The 23,170-nt window shown below is 31.4% G+C and overlaps 1 protein-coding gene across 1 annotated transcript; it reads right to left on the bottom strand.

Annotated features, from left to right (window-relative positions):
• Nucleotides 1–258: 258 nt before the first annotated feature.
• LOC147388099 (alpha-glucosidase-like) lies at nucleotides 259–18,363 on the bottom strand. Its single transcript, XM_086420898.1, has 5 exons — nucleotides 18,101–18,363; nucleotides 5,724–6,427; nucleotides 3,758–3,988; nucleotides 2,426–3,072; nucleotides 259–2,188 (listed from the first exon to the last, which is right to left on the bottom strand). Exons 1-5 carry the CDS (start codon nucleotides 18,346–18,348, stop codon nucleotides 1,307–1,309), a joined length of 2,712 nt encoding a protein of 903 aa, XP_086277024.1. The 5' UTR covers nucleotides 18,349–18,363; the 3' UTR covers nucleotides 259–1,306.
• Between the last annotated feature and the right edge of the window lie 4,807 nt (nucleotides 18,364–23,170).

Here is a 23,170-nt window from a genome sequence, read left to right as displayed (position 1 = left end):
TTGTGCTTATGTATTGTCGATCCTAGGTCCCTTGCTTTGGGTTAAGATTCTAATAACTTTAAAAACTATTTGATTTCAAGAAACACAAGGAAGAGTTCAAGTAAAAAAGGCTTCTAATTAACTGTTTGTATCAAATCAAAACAGTTTCACAATATCTAATAACTAACCAAAATTATCAATTTCAACATAGCAATTATAGAACCTCAAATCTAAAACTGTTTATCCCTAAATAATCTTGTAAATAACTTAGATAAACAGTAAAAAATTGCCCACTTTCCAATAAATCAAGCAAAAATAAAATTACCATTAACTGTCAAAGCATTAACAATAGGCCCCTTAGCGCTTATGTTGATCTCCACAGCAATAGCCCTAACTCTAGAATTCTTCAAATTAATCCTCCATGGATGAGGTCGTTCTCAAACTCAACTGATTGATTTCTTCAGATGGATACTTCAATCGATCAATCCTACAAGCAGTAGCGGCGATCTTACAACCACCCATGGCAAGATCAAAGCAGAATTCACAGTCAATTCTTGAAGAAGCACCTCCATGGCTCAACGTTAAGAAATCTCTTGGAATTTTCCGCCATGGATTTGATTTTTCTTACATTTGAAGATCATCATTGTTTGTTTCCTTGATTGATCATCACTCGCTTGAGAGAAACTTGAGTTTCAGTTTGCCGATCGAAGGTCCAAATGTAAATCAAGTTGTGATGGAGTGAAAGAGGGCGTGAAGGATGAGAGTCGTCGATCGGAGCTAACATTGTCAATGGTAATGGCTGCTGTTGAAGGTGGGTTGTCTGAGGGTTAGGGCTGTGTGAGGTTCTGTCGAGAAGAAGACAGTAACAATTGGATGGGGATATGAGCTGTAATTTGTTCGGAGTAAAAGGGACATTTCAATAATTTCCCACGAGCCGTTTTTTCGGTGATAGATTCTCCCACAAACATGAATGGTAAAAGCACCCTTCATCCGTTTTTAATATTTGCTTTTAAAAACGTAAATTTATGATGCAATTCTTGTTATTAAACAACAATCAACGATAAAAAAGCGTTTTATTGATGCAAAAGCTTAAAAAAAACGCTTTTACAATCGTTATCAAACACCTCCTAAGTTACTCCATTTATATTGATAGAAAGAAAATATTCACCAAGACTGATTAAATATAAGTTACTTCATTTATATTGGTTCACTAAAGCGAACCGATTTTATTACAAAATCTGATTAAACCTGATCAGACATCGGTTTGGTCCGGTTTGTAGACACTTATTAAGTTCCAAAATCTTGAAAATGGCACACAAGATTTTGATTAGCTGATTTGCAACTTTAAATCAAACTCTTCTCCAATAATCAAAGCCAGTCCAGTAATTTCTGCAATACCAAACGTTCCCTTCCAATTCAAATTCACTCTCATCCTTGAATCACCATTCAATTTTGTCCCCTTAACATCCAACATATACCCTTTGAACATACCATTCTTTTTCAAACCCAAGATAGTCACCTTTTCTATGACCCACTTCTGACTCACAGCAAAACTCCCATTCACCACCTCTGATCCAATCTTGATCTCATTACCTACAACTGTGCTGAAAAACTTCACTAAACTCCATCTCCCTCCTTCCCCACCCATCTCTACGTCCTCGCCATCATCCATGAATACTTCTCCCATGGCTTTACCACCACTGTCAACTACTACCAAAAGATGGAATCCTGTTATTCGGGCCGCTTGTGTCGTCATGGCTTCTCCTTGCATGGCTAGAATATTCCCTTCCCGAACGTGTACATTTATATGGTCAAATGGGGCATTGAGTTTGATGTACTTCCCATATGTTACACTCACCGATTGTGAATGGTTGAAGAGATCAAACCAAGTTCCTGTTGGGAAGTATGCCTCAACAGCAACAACTCCAGGTTTCAATACTGGAGACACCATTATACCTTTACCGATTAAAAACTGTGTGCTGATTCCATAGGTTTGGACATCATCAGGGAATGAGAAGAAAAGCGGCCGTGCAATGGGAGTCCCAATAGTGTGTGCCTCGTACATTAATGTGTAGAAGTAGGGGAGTAGTCTGTATCGGAGCCCAAGTGACTTCTTCGCTGATTTGGTAACAGAATCCCATAGATAAAGCTCTTGTCGGCTTGAGTGATTCTCTGAGTGATCTCTTGCAAAGGGATAAAATGCTCCAAGCTGCATTGAAATAAAGTTTAGTGAGTCAATCTCATAACACAAGCAACACTTTGTGAGTCCCTATGATTTAATTACCTAAATCAAACATTATTCTAACAATCATAAAGGAAGGTAGAAATATAACCAAGAAAACGAAGAATGTGAGGATTGGCACGTGGAATTAGTATGTAAACTTATTTAAAGCAAAAAAATCTTACTTTATTTTTTTTGTAGAAATTAATGTTAATCCAACTTTACCTGAATCCAACGTCGACAGAGCTCCTCAGTTGTGTCTCGAGCAAATCCACATATATCAGCTCCAACCATTGGAATCCCAAATAACCCGGAGTTCAAAATAGATGGAATTGAATATTGTAGGTCCTCCCACGTGGCAGCATTGTCGCCAGTCCAATGTGCAGTGTACTTTCCAGATCCAATAAAAGTTGATCTGGAGAGTATGAATGGTCTTTTTTGCGTCAGTTTAACTAAAGCTGTATTTGTAGCTTTGCATTCTAGGAGGCCATAGAGGTTGTGGACATTGTACTCAGTTATATGACCTGAGTGAAGAGCTGTTGCTGGGATGGTTTTGTTATTGATGGGTCGTCGGATTCCAGCATTGTTGATAGCATAGGGAGGGTTATCAAGGGTAGAAGAAGGGGAGGGTTCAGAGGTAATGAAGTTGGATATCTCATTCATGTCCAGCCAGAGACCATCAAAGGGGATAATCTTCCAGAATTGTGCAATCTCATTACCCCAGTAGATTCCCGTGTTAGGATTTAGGAAATCGGGGAAGTAGACAGGTCCCGGCCACACTTCACCTAAGTAAGGGGTTCCATCACGTTTTATGAATATATCAGCTTTCATGCCTCGGATATATGTTCCATATGTGTCATTCACACTGATACCTGAGGAAGAATATTGAAAGTAATAAGTTGTTACGCAACAGAACATCTCTATTTGGAACTCCCCGAATAAGGTAAGGGTTTTCTACACAGATACTAGAGAAAGAAGTCTCCACCATGCATGGTAGTTGTAATCATAGTTACTAATAGAGATAAGGTGCATGGATTATAATAATGTGCATGAGATACATTATATCAACATGAATACTACTTATCTCTATTAGTTACCAAGTCAGAATACAGGTTTAAAACGTAAATAAAAAGTTCTTAAAAAATGACCAAAAGAAAAGAGTCATGATTTTCTAACTCCCCCCTCTGACAAACTCTCCTCACGTGGATGTGCATAGAACCATAGATTTTCCTTTTGATACACAACTGCACATCCCCATAAAAGTGAACCACAAGCCACCAAAAAAAAAAAAAAAACAACTTTTGAAACATGCAACTAATTAAAAAAATCATATTTTATTAAAAATGTTAATTTTTTTACTAGTTTTATTGTTAGAAAAATGCATTTTTTTTTAAATGCCATTTCTTGTGACCATTGCTGTGATGAAGGGCCAAATCATAAGCAACCAGGCTACAAAAGTTGACCACATGCTAAAAACTTGCATTGTGTAGACTACTCAAATTCCTTTGAAGCAACAAACAAGTCAGCCGAGTTAGGAGTCAAAGTTTCTTTTCTTACCAGGGTCTAATATGAGCACATATTTCTGTCCATTCTGGTGAAGTCGATCAACAAATTTCTTCATCTGGTCTGCCGGAAAGTTGACAGGATCAAGAGTGAAATCCTTATGTCCGTCCATGTGATCGATATCTGTCCACATAACTTCAAGAGGAATTCCAGCTTTGGCATAACCAGCAACCACACCCTCAAGATCAGACACGTTTTTGTACCCATATCTGCACTGGTGAAATCCTATAAAACAAAACCACAAAACGCATGAATAATTAAGTAAATTCAAGCAAACCTAATGTAATGTTGAGATACAAAATTCCTCTCTCCTATCACAAAGTTGTTCATGCGGAGCTCATGTGAATTAGAAGATACTCCCCATGCATTTGTCATAGATGGAGTTGCTGGTCACTTGTTCAAATTTAGTGTGTGGGAAGTCTGCGTTGACGGCCTCTACATGTTGATTTTGTATGGCCTCATCGTTATGGTCTATTTTTATTTTTTTACAATGGCATAAGCCTTTGAGATCATTTTCTCACTGAAAACATACCTGGTGGTTTATCAGTAGATTTCAGAAGATGATATAGTAAGGGTCACAAGGAACAAGAGGGCCTTTTAGCCATTCAAACATGGTCTTCTATTGGAGACTAACAAAATATACATGTCATCAAAATCTTGCTCCCCCCCACCCTCCAAAAAAAATTTATTTTTTGGCCAACAGATTGAAGAGGTGAAAGGCGGAATCTTGGTTGAAAATAAAGGGTTTTTGGCAAAACTTTGAAGGCTTGGTCATTTTCCAATATTCTTTTCATTGAAGAAGTTGAGGAGTATGCCATCAGTTTGAAAACCTCGCCGGTATCTTAACTAATCTCCAAAATCAGGAGTGGAATGTCTAATTCACACTTAAAACAATGGGAAGCCTTCAGAGGCCTTAAGAGAGCCAAACATTTTTCAATATATGGCCTAGAAGTTTTGGAATGAGCTGATTTTTTGTGAGGATGATCTTTATAGTGAGATCATCCTCACAAAAAAATCAGCCCATTCTGAAACTTCTAACCCCATCAAAAGTTGTTTACAATTAAATGACAGTCCATGATTCTTCAACTTGTAAACTAGGGTTAGAAGTTTCAGAATGGGTTGATTTTTTGTGAAGATGATCTCCTCACTATAGAGATCATCCTCACAAAAAATCAGCCCATTCTGAATCTTCTAGCCTATATATTGAAAAATGTTTGGCACGATATATATATATATATATATATATATGTGAGTTATGGTAGCATAACTTAGTCGGGGAAGGATCCTCTGTGGTGCTTCTTTCCTGCAGTACCATGTAGTTCGGTTAGACGGTTGAGAACGCACTACCAAAATCCCTTTGTTGAATTGTTGGAGTTCAACAACCATTCAATTTCAATCCAATCGGCAAGACATAAAAAAGAGAGTTTTGTTTAAAAAAAATTCAAACCTGATACAAACCATAATCACTACATGGCTGATGGTTTAGATATTAATTTTCAGCCTGAGATCACCACTGTTGAAAGAGTACTACAGGGTACTACAGGGAAGAAGTACCACAGAGGATCGGCTCCCAACTTAGTCATACTACCACCCTTACAGAGATTTGATATGCTCAAATTAATGGTCTGCCACGTGGTCATGTAACACTTACTATTCTATAGTTCATGGCCTAGATCAGATTCTTTTAAAAAAATCTTAAATTTTTTTTTCCCTGATCAAAGGCCGTTGAACTTCAAAATTTGGATCCAATGGTTAAATCACTTTTTTTCCTTTCTACTTAGAATTTTATACTTTACATTCACAAGGCATCTGATCAATGTTTTCGGCTGTCAATAAACGTGGAATGTAGATTTTAAGTGATGGGATGCAATCAGTTCAAGGTGGTTTGCAAGTAATCACTCGCTAAAAGTAACTAGAATTTAAAAAAAAATATAAATAAATAAAGATCTTGGCGGCTTACCGAAGGACCAATAAGGCATTGGTGTAGGCAAGCCAATGAGCTCTGTATATTGCTGCATAACAGATTTTGGTGATGGTCCAGCAAAGAAGTAGAAATCAAGAACACCTCCAATAACCTTATAACTTATCTTAGATCCTTCATAAACAATATCCATCCCATTACTATTAACCAACACCACACCATGAGTCATCCCTGCAGAACCTTTCCCATCTCCACACTTCGATCTCACATCCATGTAAAACGGATGAGACCCATAAAGATTCACATCTAGATCAGCACTAGCAATATCAGCATTCCACAGTGTCAGTGTCTGGTTGTGTGTCAGACGGAATGACGACTTTGTATGTTCTCCTAAGCCATAAATAGATGATCTATCAGCCGGAAGTGATGATGATATCTGTATGTATTGGTCTTTGAATACGAGTGTGGTGGTGTCGGTATCTGACACTTTGGGTGATGTGTCGAAGAGGGTGTCGTTGTTTGAGTGACGAGTAATGGAGAATGTGAAGGGGTTGGTGTGGAGAGTGAGGATGAGATCGGATTGTGGGATGGAGAGGAAGTAGTTTTGAGAGATGGGTTGGTGGTTTTCTGATAGGGATCTGTGGGGGAGGTATGTAATGTGAGGAAGGATTTCTTGTGGGATTTCCCATCTTTGTTTGTTGGAATCAGTTATTTTGATTCTCAATCTGTTATTGGTCTCAAAGCTGCAAAGAAAAGGAGGGAACAATTATTGAAAGATTATTAAATGTTAGTCTTAATCATAATTACAAAATTCGTAAACTTCTCCGAATAAGGAACAACCCATTAAATTAGTGAGTCGATGATTTATTGATTATTCACCAAATATGGGAACATTTATGTCCTTGAACCTCGAATACACACAACTCACAAAATTTTCTTGAATATTTTACAAAACTTCTGTAAAATAATCAAACTAAATCCCCACTAAATAATTTCCGAATTCAATCTTGATTATTATGAACCTACCCAATGTTTAAGAACTCAATACCCATGTATTTTTACTTCTCAAAATCGTAATAAAGCTCTCCCATTTTAAGCTCTTAAGCTTCAATCCATTGTTCTCAACCTCACCTTCGTCCCTCTAGATCATTCTTAATTTTAATATCCAAATTTCCATCATCTTTTACTTCAAAAATCCTAACTTGTTCTTAAGGTTTTAAGGTCAAAAGTATAGATATAGAGTTTTCAATGCATTGAATCGAATAAAAAAATCTGATCCTTTTCGATCTGATAAATATGGTCAGGATAAAGGATTTGGATTTTGATAAAGACATGGTCCGATGATGAATCAATCTGATAAGTTCTCAGATCAATATTGGATCAACCATCATCCAATCCAATAAATAGCCGATTTGTTAGTGTTTGAAATATATAAATATGTATTACTTTTTTATTAAAGCATATGGTGGATACTTTATTTTATTTATGCTTTTATTAAACCAAAAGGGATATGAGTAGGGCCAATTCAATTAAAAAATAATGAATTTTGGGATTGATCTGGAACAATATATATCATACTATATCAGGTTCAAACTTAAAAATAACATATTTGATCAGGTTCAGGTTTGGCCTGTGCCTAATAAATTCCTTATCGAATTAGTATAAATTAGTAACAATCTGATCTGTTGAGAGCCCTATGTATATATATATATATATATATATACTCTTAAAGTTGTGAAGAAGATGGTAAATTTGTTTCGAAGGTTGAAGTAGATAAAATTTTGAGGTTGCAGAGTAGGTTGAAAACATTTACCAAGAGGATAGAAGATAAATTGGTTTTGCAAAGAAAAATCAAGGTCATGTCTTCAGGGTATTTAGGTCATTTTTCATAAGTTTATTAGGGAATACAAGATCAAGGGACTTGTCACCATTTTGAACACATGGACATCTCAAATGTTCACCTAAACGGGGAGGGCTGTGTCTAAATTGCCCAAACTACCTGGTCCCAAAACCAGTCCAAGGAATCTGGATCTTAGTGCAACCATGTTTTGGAAACTCGGTATTTCAAGCTGATACTGAGTTAACTCTCTCAGGTCATTCCATTTTTGATGATTTAAATCACTTAACTAAATTTATTATCTTTACCATTATAATGAGAGAAGGTGGTTGTACACCAAATTTTGAGTGGTTATAAATGCTTTTACTTTTCTATTTAAATTTAAAATAATTAAGGTCATTTTGGTCAAAATATCAAAAAAGTTATTTCCTCTTGTAATAATGCAAAATCTATTCGTCGCATTGATACCAAATTACAGGATCTTTGCTAAATTGGGAATTGAGAATATTTGATGGGAATTAAGAATATTCGCTAAATTGGGAATATTTGATAAATTGGAAGTACTTGGAATATTTGGAAGGAGTATGATAGTATGAAGAAGACAAAGGTTTGATCGTATGAAGTATGGAAAGTTTGGTGGTATGAAGGATGGATAAGGAATGAAAGAAGAAAGGATAAATGATAGAGAAGTAAAAGAAGAGGATATTATTTCTTTGTCTCCTCTCAGAAGTGATTTCGTTGATTTATAGAGGATTTGGTTTAAGAGAATTGAAAATTGTTTGAAGTCCGGAAGATTCTAGAATTTCAAAAAAATTTAAATTATTTTAAAATCCGGAAGATTCACAAATGTTTGTTAATAATTAACGTTACTATTTGTTAATAGCAACTAATGCCTGAGTGAATAATAAACACTATTCATCGCATGACTTTGTGACTTATAACGCATGAGTGAACAGTAAACACTATTCATCGCATGACATACTTTTCACATGCATATAGACTTTTTACATACAGATTTTTTGAGATACTTATACATATTAAACATATTAAATATATATCAGAAGTGGAAGTACTCTTCGTTTTCGTTGTCTGAGATGCTTTGTTGAAAATCTGAAGAGGACTGTGTTGTTATCAATCATTTAGTAGAGATTGAATCTTTGAGAAATTGTAGCTTGTTTGAGATTTTTTGCATTTGTCTGATGGCTAATGCAAAGTCTTAAAAAGAAATTGTTGTAGGCGATGATGCTGGAGTTGTTGCAGAGAAGACTATAGCTTAGGCATACGATTTTGTTTGGACCTTTGATAACTTCAAAAATTCTAATGGAGATAATTTATTTTTAAGAGATTCAAGAATTACCTTGTTTTGACCATATTTGTTTCACTATTTCACATAAGTGTTTCAGAAAAATGAAGGGAAATAATCTAACGATTCTTTTGAATAATGTCATTGAAAATCCATGGACAACTTGTGTAAGTAAGGTAGAGCATATTTTTATAGTTCATTTCTTCAATTTAAATCTATTGTTGTTGAAGAAATCTTTAAATTGAAGAATTTAAACGTTTTAGAGGATATCAAGAGTGACTCCAAAATATTGCCACCATTATGAATAGGACTAGTATGATATTTGATTGTTGAATTTTTGACAAAATTGTAACCACGAATAAGATTCTTTGGAATTTTGTATGGGAAGAATAAATTCTCAAGTACTTTGATAATCCCAATAAGTGTAAGGGATTTGCTCATTATTAGGAGATTTAACATATTTGGAGGCTCCCCCATTCATAAGATGAAATAATCTTTTGAATTTTAAATTTTTAATATGCAATCTCACCTTCTTGATCAAGGGTGTGAGATATTATTGCATTTTGAGGTTGGGTTAAAATGGGTTCATAGAATTTTGACGAAAGATTTGACTGTCTTGGATTAAAGAGATGTTTTTCAAGAAACAATTGACTTTGGATTTGAGATACAGTCATAAATTCAAATTTCTTTGGAGATAAGGTAAAAATTGCTTAACTGATTTTTAAATATATTCTAATTTTAGAGAGATCGGAGAAAATCGAGAAGGAGAAATTTGAATTTCTATAGAAATTTTCTCCTTACCATTTGATTTATTTTGACTTTTGGATGAACTCATTGAGACTTTTAAAGAAATTCTCTAGTTAAAAAATCAAGAAGACAATTTTGAAAATTAGGAATAAATTCTATATCAAATTCAAAAATTATAAGGCATACCATCTGGCAAAAATTTGTTTTGATGCAAGGATTTTGACATCTTATTCTAAAATACTTTTTACAGATTTGCAATCAACTTTTAATGATAATTTTTTGTTTAAAACGTTACTTTAAAATTTTAAAATTGTTACGACAATTGTTAGAATCTCTTTTCTAATTGTTGAATAATTTTGTTGACAAGGATTCTAAATTCTCGTGGTATATCTAACAATTTGTTCTTCATTTTTTAGTATTTTTTGGATCAAAATTCCTCTATAACATATTTCAGAGGCATCTGTTTGAATTATTTTGGATAATTCTAGATCTTGAATATGTAAACAAGGTAAGAATTTGATAGTTTGTTTAATTTTTTGAATAGCTAAACTATGGCTTGCTGTTCATATCTTTTTCTTTTTTTTTTTTCATTCTTCTGTGACTTTATGAGAAATTCAAAGAGAAGTTTGCGTTTTTTTTTTTTTTATAGATTTTTTATGAAATTGAGAACATAATTAAGGCTTCTTAAAAATCTTTGTAATTGTTTCTTATCAGTTATTTCTTTAGAAAATTTATCAACAAATTGTATCACATGGTTTACAAGCGTATATGTTTTATTTTCAAAGAAAAATTCTAGAAACTGTATTTTTGTTTGAAATAAATTAATTTTCCTTTGGGAAATAACAAGTCCATTTTTTAAAATCACTTTTACAAATATATAAAGATGTTTGTAGTAGGCATCTATATTTTGAGAAAAAACGAGAATATCGTCCATACAGACAAGGATAAATTTTGAATAACTGGAAAATATGTCATTCATTATATTTTAAAATTCATTTAGGACATTTTTTAATCCAAAGGACATTACATTCCACTCGTAATGTCCAAAATGAGCTATGAAGGTAGTTTTGTATTTATCAGACTCTTGTATTTGCATTTGCTAAAATCCTGATTTTAGATCGAATTTTGAAAAAACATTTGCATTGGTGAGTTGGTCAATAAGGTCCTGTTTATTAGGAACATGATATCTTATAGATTGTAATACTTTATTAAGGGATTTATAATATATTATAAGTCTTGGAGCACTTTTTTCTAGTTTAATTGCATTTTCAACATAAAAAGTACCACAACTCCAAGGAGATTTAGATCTTCTAATTAATTTCTTATCAAGAAGGTCTTCAATTTTTTTTTTTTTTTTTTTTGACATAATTCTAGGTACCTAGAATTCATTTGAATTGATCAAGCTTTTGTAGGAATATTTTTTCATTAAAAGATGAAATATAGGGAAGAGCAACTTGATGAGTTTTCCTATGCCAAAAAGCACTGGGAATATCAAAACAAGAAGTTTGTATTAATTGTTTTTCAAAAAATTTATCTTTGTTTGTATTTTTGGAGAATTGATATCTTATTTTATATTTGAAATATTTTTTCTTGGTTGACAAAGTTTAGTTGTTTTTTTTTTTTTTATTGAATTAAATTTATTAAAAGATCAACTTGTCCAAATGTAAAAGGAGATATGAAGTTAAAGAGAACTTTTTCATTTCCAAGCTTATAGAGGATCCCTTGTGGGGTCATTACTAATGGTTGGATTTGATTGAGAAAATGAGTGTTAAGTATTACTTCTTGTTGTAAGGCTGGGACAACAAGAAAAGGATCTAGGAGGCAAATCTTTTGTTTACAAACAAAGGAATCTGTTATTTTTTATTTAAGATAAATAAGTTTACTAGTAGTCATTGATAAAGATGTTTGTGTTGGCTTGCAGAGAAAGAGGAATCAAGTCTTCTCTAATGCAATTAATATTGGCTCCAGAATCAATAAGAGCGATGAATTTTTGAAAAAAATTTGAGTTTTAATTGTAATTGAAGTATACCATTTTTAATAGGTAAATTAGATTATAGCATTAAGAAATTGATTGTTTTGATCTTTAGGATCAGAAAGTTTATCTGAATCAGCTTGGTGATCAAATATCATTTTTAATTTTGCTACTTGCTCTTTTAAGATTCTAATTTCTTCCTTTAATAGATTAATTTGTTGTTATAAATTAGAGAGAATGACTAAAGAGGTAGTTTCTTTTGAAGGAATTTAATTGAATTTTGAATAAATATCTCTTAGTGAATATATGGGAGTTGAAGTAGAAGGAGTTGGAATTTTTTCTGAGAAATGTTTATTTTGATTTTTTTGATTTTCTAATATTTGTATCAAATGTTAATTGCGTTGGTCTTTATCAGGAATTTCATCTAATATTTTTAACAATAATTTTTCGTTTTCTGTTAAAATATTTAGTTGAAGTATATTTATTGAAGATGATGAGGATGAGATTGAGTCTAGATGTTAAGGGAACTCACAATTATCTTCTGAGGAAGAATGGGATTCTTCAAAAGAAGACAATTGTACTTCATTAACTTTTTTATTAAAACTTTTAGGATTGCTCCATGGCCAAGTGTTCGACATTTATAGCAGATAATTGATTTGGATTCTTTTTCTATTTTTTTACTTTTATTTTATTAGAACTAGGATTTGATTTTCCTTTTGAATATTTTCTTGAGAATTTTTTAGGAGAATATGATGATGTTTTCTTCAAAATTATTGGTTTTTTTGTTTTTGTCTTATTTTTACAAAGGGTGCTAGAAATATTTCTTTTCCAAATTGATAGCAAAAGTCTCCTAATTTTTTACGAGATATTTTTTCTATTTGCTTTTTAAGCTTTAAGTCTGAGCAAAACTTTAGACCTATCATATTAACTCTTTGTATAAGTACACCAAAGGTGAACTGGGTATATTTGATGCTATCAGAATTGCCTTTGAAATTTTATCAAATCTTTTCAGCAAATAATGGTGGTAGACTAGATATAAACTTTTTTTTTTTTTTTTCAGAAAAGATCATTACATCCAAGTATTTGATAAAGTTTGGCTAAGAAAATATATTTATACCATCTAAAATCAATTAAAGTTGGATATTTAAGACTCATTAAGATTTCTCGATCTTTTTGTCCTAAATCATCAAATCTACCATTAAAAATATAGAGAATGTTTGAAAGAAAGGGATCTGGAATTTGATTTCCTTTATCATCTAACTTAGGACTGCCATCTTCATCTAATTTGACGTGATCAAGAATACTATCTCTTTAGGCTTAGTTTAACATATTGTTCCACCATCCGTAGAGTTGACCAGTAAACCCGCCTACAATGGTCTTGTAGTATGGGTTCTAATAAATTATAACGGTTACACGTATTTGCAAACACAATCATTTGAAAGAGAGTGTTCATTATTTGATAATCAGTGAATCCATCTATGTTCTTCCATTTGTAGAGTTCATTCACATTATAATGTTTTGTTGGATTTAGTTTCTCTTCAAATTGGACATCAATTAGTGTTGGTCATCGATAATAATACTTTATTTTTTAGTAGAAATTTGATCATGGTTGAAGATAGTTTGATTTTTTGAGTTTCTTAACTTGAAATATTTTTTTTTTGTCATTAATAAATTGAGATTCTATATTTTTATTATTAGAAGAAATCGTAAAAAAGGACTCAGAAGAATTTCCTTGTTCTGGTTTTTCTCTTGATTGTTCTGACAAAATAATTATTTTTAAATATCTTTGAATTCTTTTGATTATTTCTTCCAAAACAGATGAAGTTTCTATTGAGGTTAATTCCTTTTGAAGATGAAAATGATTTTGAATATTTTATTTAATTGTTGATGATTCTCCTATGATTTTTATGTTAGGTTTATTTAATAATGATCTTATTTGTTGTCCTAATTGATGAAGATAGGTGTTAGTATAATTATTTTGTTTAACTAGATGAGCTATATCTTTTTGTGTACAAGGAATTTCCTTTTGAAATTGAGATTCAGATTTAAAAAGTGTCGTTATTAAACTAATTGCTTTTATATCTCTAAAAAGAGGAAATTGTGATTCAATTTTCTCATTTTTTATCATTTCTCATATTTGTATTTTTTGTTTTAACATATTTATTGAATGAGACAATTTTAAATTTGTTTGGATTTTTAACTATGTAAATAATGAAATATAAATTTGTTTTTTAGCCATCTCATCAAACCATTTTTCTTTAATCTTCTTTTGTTCCATTCGAGAAAAGTTTTTAAAAAATCATTTGTGTGGCGGATTTTTTAGGATATCAACTTTTAACAATTCTTTATTTATTGTAAACTTTTTTATTTTCAAAACAAATCATATTAACTTGTTTGGATGGACTACCGAAATCACACTCAATACGATTGTATTCAGTTTCAACTTCTTTATGTTTTGGATAAACATGATAAGAAATATGAGTTGAAACAGTATTATATGCTTTGTTGGTCATTTGATTAAATGGTTTTCGAGAGGATGAACTTGTTGATGGTCTGAATACAATGTAGTTATTTTGATTTACTGTATCAATATTAATTTCAATACTATCATCAGAATGTTCAATAATATTTAGCTCAACGGTATCCCATTGAATTTGTTTTGGAGTTATTACAATATTTCTAAAATTTGTTAAAAATAGTGTAGTCAATCTTTTTGTTTGATTTTGATATGTTATGTTACGAATTAAGGACATCATACATTTATAGTAAATTCTATAAATTACTGTGATGTTTTCAACATTTAACATATTAAACCCTTTGGTTTGAACTCTTAGGGTTAAGGATTTTGAAATAGTTTGATCTGTTAAAGAGACAAAGAAATTTGGAAAGCAATTAAAAAAAAAATAAGACCATCATGTTTGCACTTGAATCATTCCTATTAATTGATCTGGAAATTTTATGTTTCTTCGGTCTCTTACATGAGTTATGGTAAAAGTATTAAGGTCTTATCTAGGAAGGGGTACTATTGCTACTTGGATAAAACCAAAATGGATATAATTATATTTTTTTATTTTGAAGTTTTTCCAATAAATTTTGTGGAAGTAAAAAAATATTTTCTATTTTTCTAGAAATTGACATAGATTGCTCTATTGTATTTATTATATAGTCATTTCTTAATTTTAATTTGTAGGGACTCTAGGAATTGTCCAATTTTTTTATTAATTGTTCAATAGTTTTATATGAAATTTCATCATTTTGTTTGATTGAAATTATTTTGATTAGGTCTGTTGAGGAGGTATTGTCTACTTGTAGTTTTCTTTTAAAAGATTTTAAATTATTTATACTCTAACAAGTTGAATTTTAAATATCTTCGTTCTAGTGGTTGGTCCAGGATTTACTATTCGTCTTACGGTAACACTGTCTGTGAGTTTTACTACCCGATTAGGAAACCTCGAACCTAGATCTAAAGATTTTTTAAATTAACCTACTTTAATGAAAAAAATTTAAAATAATTAAGAGAAAATAGAGTATACAATTTAAATAAAAAATAAAACCGATATAAAGGCGGATTCTTGGGTTCTTGACACATTTTTTGCTCAGGGTGATACCTTTAAAATCATGACAAACTTGATTGCCTTTGACCTACCTTTGGATATAGTACTCTGTATTTTGACAATAGAATTTGTACAGAATTCAAATAAAGATGTGAATAAAATTTGAAATATACCTTCTTTTGAAATAATACAGACTCTTCTGGGTAACTTTTGAAACTTGACTCTGATACGAAATTACAGGATCTTTGCTAAATTGAGAATTGAGAATATTTCTTAAATTGATATAGAATTTCTTCAAAAGCCTCAAAAAGCCAAAACAAATCGAAAGGTAAGGAGAAAATTCCTATAGAAATCCAAATTTCTCCTTTTCGATTTTCTTCGATCTCTCCAAAATTAGAATATATTCACAAAACCAATCAAGCAATTTTTACCCTATCTCCAAAGTAATTTGAATTTATGACTTCATCTCACATCCAAAGTCAATTGTTTCTTGGAAAACATCTCTTTAATCTAAGACAGTCAAATCTTTCGTCAAATTTCTATGAAGCCATTTTAATCCAATCTCAAAGTACAATAATATCTCACAACCTTGATCAAGAAGGTGAGATTGCATATTAAAAATTCAAAATTCAAAAGATTATTTCATCTTATGAATGGGGAACATCCTTTTGGACCTCCAAATATGTTAAATTTCCTAAAAATTAGCAAATCCCTTACACCTATTGGGATTATTAATATTCATGGGAATTTATTCTTCTCATACAAAATTCCAAAGGATCTCATTCTTGATTTTTACAATTTTGTCAAAAACTTAACAATCAAATACCATACTAGTCTTATTCACCATGGTGGCAATATTTTGGGACCATTCATGATATCCTTCCTAACGGTCAAATTTCTCAGTTTGAAGATTTCCTAAACAACAATAGATTTAAAGTTTAAAAAATGAACTATTAAATTATGCTCTACTTTGCTTATACCAGTTGTCTATGGATTTTCAAATGACATTATTCAAAAGAACTGTTGGATTGTTTCCCTACCTTTTTCCAAACCATTTATGTGAAATGGTGAGACAAATATGATCAAAACAGATAATTCCTAAATCTCCTAAAAAGAAATTGTCTCCATCAAAATTTCCAAAGTTATTAAAGGCCTAAATAAAATCGTACGCACAAGCTACAGTCTCCTTTGCAGTAATTCCAGCATCATCGTCTACAATAATTTCTCCTCAAGACTTTGTACTAGCCATAAAAAAAATGCAAAAAATCTCAAATGAACTACAATATCTCAAAGATTCAATCTCTATTAAAGAATCGATATTAGCACAGTCCTCTTTAGATTCTCATCAAAGCATCTCAAACAACGAAGACAAAGAACACTTTCACTTCTGATATATATTTAATGTGTTTAATATATATAAGTATCTCAAAAAGTCTGTATGTATGCGAAAAGTATGTCATGCAATGAATACTGTTTATTGTTCACTCAAGTGTTAAAAGTCACAAAGTCACGCGATGAATGGTATTTACTATTTACTCACGTGTTAGTTACTATTCACAAATAGTAACGTCAATCATTGACAAACATTCGTGTATCTTCCTGATTTCAAAATAATTTAAAATTTTGAAATTCCAGAGTCTTTCGGACTTTGAACAATTTTCAATTCTCTTGACCCAAATCCTCTATAAATTAACAAAACCACCTCTGAGAAGAGATATAGAGGAAAAATATCATCTGAAGGATGGATACGGAAAGAAAAAAAGGAAGGATGAAGGATAGCAAGGTAGAAGAAGAGGATATTTGCATTTTAAGATTCTACCAAAGTGTTGGTTTTCAAAATTATAAAAATATCATTTCTTTACTATCTAATCTATAATGACCCTCCCATCAATATTTTAGATTACAAATAAGCCTCCTTTTGATACATGTGCATTAGTTAATATACATAATTTTTTATTCAAATAGATAATTGAATATATATATGAGATTAGTTTTATTTTTTATTAATATATATATATATATTCAAAATTGTCGATATTTACTTTGCCTTGTTGCAAAATGGAAGATTAGGTTTATCCTTAAGAGCTTCTATAAGCATCCCAAATTTTACTTATTACACCCCAATTCTTAAATTATTTATCACACTTTAATTAAAGATTAAAATGCATGCATCATTCCAACATTACAACAGTTTGGTTCAAGTTATCACATAACATTAAAAACCATGATAACACGGTCAAACAACTTCAGAGATGCTGATTACAATTAGGATTAAGCTCATATAAATCCCAAATTTAACAAATAGAAAAAGAAAAAAATTAATTAAAGAAAGTAAGGAAAGAGTTTCTATAATTGGCACCCCAACTTTAACTTATTCTAAGCCATTGATTTTTTTTCTTTTAAATTTAATTGGGTGTAGTAAGTAAAAGTTGGGGTGCTACTAGCAACTCTCTTATCCATTGACCGAAAGTCAGCTGTCAGTTTTTATGAATTAAGGTGGAAAATTTAATTTAAAATATTCTTAAAAACTTAAATTAATCAAAATTTAAATAAATTTAAAAATCCATTAATTCATGGAGACAAAGGGTTATTGAGTATTGACTTACCATGAAGGGGAAAACTTAGAGAGCTGCTATTGCCACACCAATTCCTATCTAAATCACCAAGGAATTGCACACGGTTAGGGTGGCGATTGCAAAAGTTGGGGTGGCAATAGAAGCTCTCTAAAATTAATCATGTATTAATTTTCGAAGGGTAAACCTAAAGATTAGAAAATTTTGCAATGGTATTACTAATAAATACTTTAGTAATTAAAAAATAATTATTTTTATTAGAAAAATAAGAAGAAAAAAATCCAGTTGATTTGGTTGAATTTTGTTTACATCTCGATGTGGAACTATTTTTAAAAGCTTTCTATTTCAAATTTTCAACTAAATTACCAAAATTTCACCAAAGTAAATCAAATTTACAATAAGAAAAAAAGTTAATGGTGGGTGTTCTTACCTGGCTAGAAGATCGAGATATTGAACATCAGGTCCAAAGATGGATGAATTCTTTATAAGTCTGAGATTAGCAGTCAACGATTTTCCAGATGGATTCACTTTGATTGATCTGATTGTGTAACCATACCCGATTCTTACTTCTCCCTTTGCATTTGCATTTGCTTTTGATGATGATGATGATGATGATGATGAAAAGAAAGATAGATAAAAGAGAAACAAAAGATGATAAACTTTCGATCTCATTTTCATTTTCCGTTGACTCCGCTCCAGTCCACTGTTGAATGTGACAATAAACTATCCTTCTTATTATCTTTCTCATCGAATAATTATTGGCGTGAAACAAACGGTTGAGATTGGAAGAGAAATGTAAAAGTTTCCTAGAGATTCAGAACTTAGATATGGATATGGATCACATTTTCCATATAGAAAGGACAAATAGATGCCATCTAGAGTCTGATGTGGATTCCGCAAAGATGAGTCCGGCTTGGGTGTTCATAAATCAGAATTGACTAGTTTTCATCAAGGGGAAATAATTAGTGGATGGGCCCTACTAAAAAAAAAAAAAACTGAAAAAGTTATGGTTTTTTTTTTTTTTTTATTAAAACTTTTTACGAGTGTTCTCTACTATTTAGAGAGTCCAAATCTAGGTGAAATAAGGAAAAATATGGGTATATGTAAAAGTATCAATTAATAGATATGACTCTTCAAAAATAGCTAAAGAAAAGCGAAACTCAAAAACCTCAAGAGAACTTTAAGTATTTTTGAAAAAGAATATCGATATGCTTCCTTTATGCTTAATGTCTATGATTAATAAAATAACTTGCCTTACTTATCTACAATTCTAAATAAAGAACATCTCCAGCCTTCTAATATTAACAAAATTCTACTTCAAATCAACTTTTAGAATTTAACTATTACTAATTTACAACATAAGTGACAAAAAAAAAACTCATATTCTATTATAAGTACTAGTCATGATGTAGTAAATGTGATGATGACGTGGCTGTTGGTGAGAGTCGTCGGAATTCGATTTTGGAGGGAAGCGGATCCTTTGTAGCACATGATTCTTGTGGCAACCATGTAGCACACTTTAAACAGTTGAAAGAGCACCACATCAACAATAAAATTAGATCTCACACTTAAAATCTGGGGAGTTCAGTAGTCATTCATTTTTAAAGACATGGACTTGTATAAAAAAACTTGTTTTTTGATTTTTTCTTTTTCTTTTTTTTTTTTTAAATCAGAGTTAAGTTATAATCACAAGAGGTTGAGATGGTATTTTTTCTTTTTAAATACCTCTCTCTCATCCTTTGAAAATGTGCTACAGGATTGTGTTTGTCGCATATTGCTACATAAAATAAATAAAGAACAAAATAATAACACCTTGGTAAGCAAAGAGACGATCCACAAAGACTTTGTTGATTCGAATATTCTAACTAAAAGCGATTAGAGAAGTAACCAATTTAAAACAAACATGTAAGGTTTGAACTAATTAAAAATAGTAAAAATAGCAAAAGATGAGATCACAATGTAAAAAGATTTAGATTAGTCGAATTCACCAAAATCAACAATCATAGAAAAGATTAGCTATGTTTGAATCATTATCTCAATCTAATGTTGTAAATCGGAAAATTAATATGATAGAAGCACAAATATTCTCTAGAACGTTATGATTACTTTTAAATCAATAAATTATGAAGATCTAACTTAAACTATCAAAAACCAAGTATGATTTAACTTGACCTAATCTAAGTTTAAATCATCAAAACTCATGTCAATCCAAAATAGTTTTTACTAACTATCAATCAAAATAAAATCATGTATAACAGTTAAACATATGGATGGATAAAACATAGATCATCTATTCATGATTATTTTGCTCTGACTTCCCCGACCTCTCTTATGGAGGTTTAGCCATAAATCATTGCAAGAATAGTAAAAACATAAAACTAAAATATAAAATAAAAGAGAGGAGAAATATGTTGTTTTTATTGATTCTTGATTTGAGAATGAATGTTCCTCCTCCAGTTATAATGTTTGAAAGAAAGAAACTAAAACTTAAAGAGAAAAATTAAGAAGGGAGAGAGAAGACGAATAGAAAAGAAGATAAAAGATATGAGAGAGATTTCTAGTTCTAATCTAGTCTCTATTTACAAATCTAGATTATGGTTTCTTCAAATCGGAAGTTTCCATGTAAGCAAAAAAAAGTCCAACTTTAATCCATTGTATGTGATATTGTGAGATTAACGCGTTGCACAAATCTCAAAATCCATCGATTTTACCTCGTCGTCATGCCCCATTACCATGCTGCGGTTATAGAGGATCCTATGGACTTTATTTTGGTTTGAATCTTCGTTTCATGTACCCAAGTGCAGTGAGCTCTCGCAAATATTTTGTTTTATTCCTTTATTTCCTGTGCCTTTGATCTGTCACTAATACTTAACCAATATTAAGTCAAAAATCATAATTAATTAAAAAATAATGAATAACATGTACTATGAATGCATTATATCTAATTAGGGGCTTCAACGTGTGTTTTATCCTTAAAGTCTACGTAAATAGAGTGTTAGAAACGACTTTCTAGGCCCTGATCATACTCTCAATGTCACGCCCCGAAATCCCAACATGAATCCCTATTATTCAACAGTCAGAATCTTGAGGTGTGAGGTGAACAAATACGCATTCTGATAGAACAATCATAGACAATAATGCTATGAAAAGAAACACATGCAGCGGAACATATATTAGATAATCTCAAATCAAAATAGCGAAAGCTAAACAAACATAATTTAAATACATCAAACCCAAAATCCATAAACCCGATAAGAATCTCTACAAAATATAACATCTCAAAATATACATCAAGTCCCACTGTTATACATTACAACGCACCCACTAAACCACTAAACTAATCCTTAAGCTGGTGGAAGTTGTAAACCCACGACAAAACTTTCTACAAGAACCTCCTCGAAAGACTCCTTAAAGATTAGCTCTACAAAAGCTAAAGTATATGAAAGGGGAAGGATATGATGAGTAACAAGGGAATGTTACTCATCAGGATGAACTTCGTTCTAATAAAGAGTCATACATGCACGAGTAATCAAACTGAATAGTTAAATAATGCAGGTTTTCATAATGTATCATACGATAAATGTCTAAACATACTCAGTAAACAGTTGTAAATAATTTCAATCTATCATTTCTATCATTTAAAGTAACATATACATTTGCAAGTAGAAAGCATCTATCACATCACAAAATAAAGAAAATACATAATAAGAACACGGCGGTGTAGTCGATAAGAGAGCAAAGGATCATGTCGATACAACGACCTCTGTATGGCAAATCGATATTCCAAACTTAACCTCTTATATGGAATCCCATCGTTAGAATCTGATTGTGTAGTCGATCGGCATACCATAGTTTTAGGATCGTTTATCTGGCTCAGACTGGCTGTTGGCCAAGAACCCAAAGAATTCACCTTACGGTGAAGCTTACCGTTTGACGACTATAGACTAATAGTGATTACTAGCTAACCTAGGAGACCCCTCACGTCGAAGCCTATCAAGAGACAATACATGTGAACTCCTCCTATCTCTACATTATACAGAGACTGTTTTTACACAACCTTCTCCAAGAAAGAAATAGGAGAAAATCCCGAATCTCATAAGTTGTAATATGCTCTAAGGTATCCCATACTACCGAACAGCATATGGCATCTAGTGTTGATCCAAAATTGATCGGCCACTTTCGGATATACAACAACGAATCACTCTTTATAGGTTTTCTCACGACTCTTTTTCGGTAAACAAATTATTTTATTTTGTATATAGTATATCATTTTCTTTCATCGAAAATACAAATAAGATTTAATAGTGTTCTCCAGTGACATCCATCTATCATTACAATCCATCAATCATTCCATCTATCTATCTATCTATCTATCTATCTATTATGTCTTACGTGACATGACCTTCACATAGAACTAGAGGTACTATCCCATCAATCAGTCGAAAACATACGTTCTTTCTATCCATCCATTAATCAATCGATCAATCCATCGTCTAATTTTTTACATATCTATCAAAGTATTTTTCTCTTTTAAAATTATTTGAAATTCATAAAGTATCAATCAATTCCATTCAAAGGTTTTGGTTGATTAGAAAGGCTCGGATAATACGATAAAGTTATAACACGTAAAAACTAGAAAAAAAAAATGTCAAAATTTGGCTAAATGTTGGAAAAAGTAATTTTTCAAAGTTGTCGAAATTGAAAATGAATTTTTTTAACTAAAAAGCCTCGACAACATGAGAAAGGTCATGTAATTTTTATAATTAATTCAAAGTAATGCAAAAGCTATTACGTTTTGAAAATCGATCATAAACGTCGAATTTTACGTTTTGTTCTTGAAACCAAAAATTACATTTTGATATGATGAGATTTAGATCGTAAAACCATTTTCAAAGTTTTCAAATGGGGGGTAAAATCTTAACTTTATTATAGAACTTAAAGTAAATGGAAGTCATTTACTTAAATATTTTTAATGAAATGAAGGGCTAAAAATAGTGTATATGCTGAGTGGGAAACAAAGCTGAAGAGAAAATTTAGTTTCTGAAAATTTTCAAGTCTTACGTTGGCGTCATCAGATACAGTCAACTTTGACAATGGCTTACGATGGAGACATGTTTGGCTGACGGCGGCATCATCAGCAAGCATGAAGCTAAAAATCGAATTTTTTTTTTGAAATGCCGATTTTTCTCGAAACTTATTGAAACTCGTTCCAAACATTATACTATATATAATATGATTAAAATACATCAAAAACAATAGAATTAGTCATAAATAAGCATGTAAACATGATTCCAATCATTCAAATATGAATAAATTGAATGAAAGGATCGATCAATCGACGATCGCTGGATTTTCTACGAAATTGTCGTATAACTAGAAAGTAGAAAGGAAGGCATTCTACCTCGGACTATATTTAACAGTCTAATGGAATTTAATATCTCCTTCGGCCAAATCTTCAAGTTTTTTCTCAGACGAAAATCAAATTTTCTTGCATCCATGC

This window comes from Akebia trifoliata, chromosome 13 (assembly GCF_017979445.1).
Source record: "Akebia trifoliata isolate Shusen 1 chromosome 13, ASM1797944v1, whole genome shotgun sequence".
Taxonomy (NCBI): Eukaryota; Viridiplantae; Streptophyta; class Magnoliopsida; order Ranunculales; family Lardizabalaceae; genus Akebia; species Akebia trifoliata.
This window is presented reverse-complemented; position numbering and strand designations above follow the sequence as displayed.

What these genes read in the sequence shown, in the direction of transcription:
- LOC147388099 (XM_086420898.1), bottom strand. Translation starts at nt 18,348, where the DNA reads ATGAAAATGAGATCGAAAGTTTATCATCTTTTGTTTCTCTTTTATCTA. An exon ending in TGTGCTCATATTAGACCCTG is followed by an intron (nt 3,073 to 3,757) that starts GTAAGAAAAGAA and finishes ATTCTTCCTCAG; the next exon opens with GTATCAGTGTGAATGACACA. An exon ending in TCTGTCGACGTTGGATTCAG is followed by an intron (nt 2,189 to 2,425) that starts GTAAAGTTGGAT and finishes ATTTCAATGCAG; the next exon opens with CTTGGAGCATTTTATCCCTT.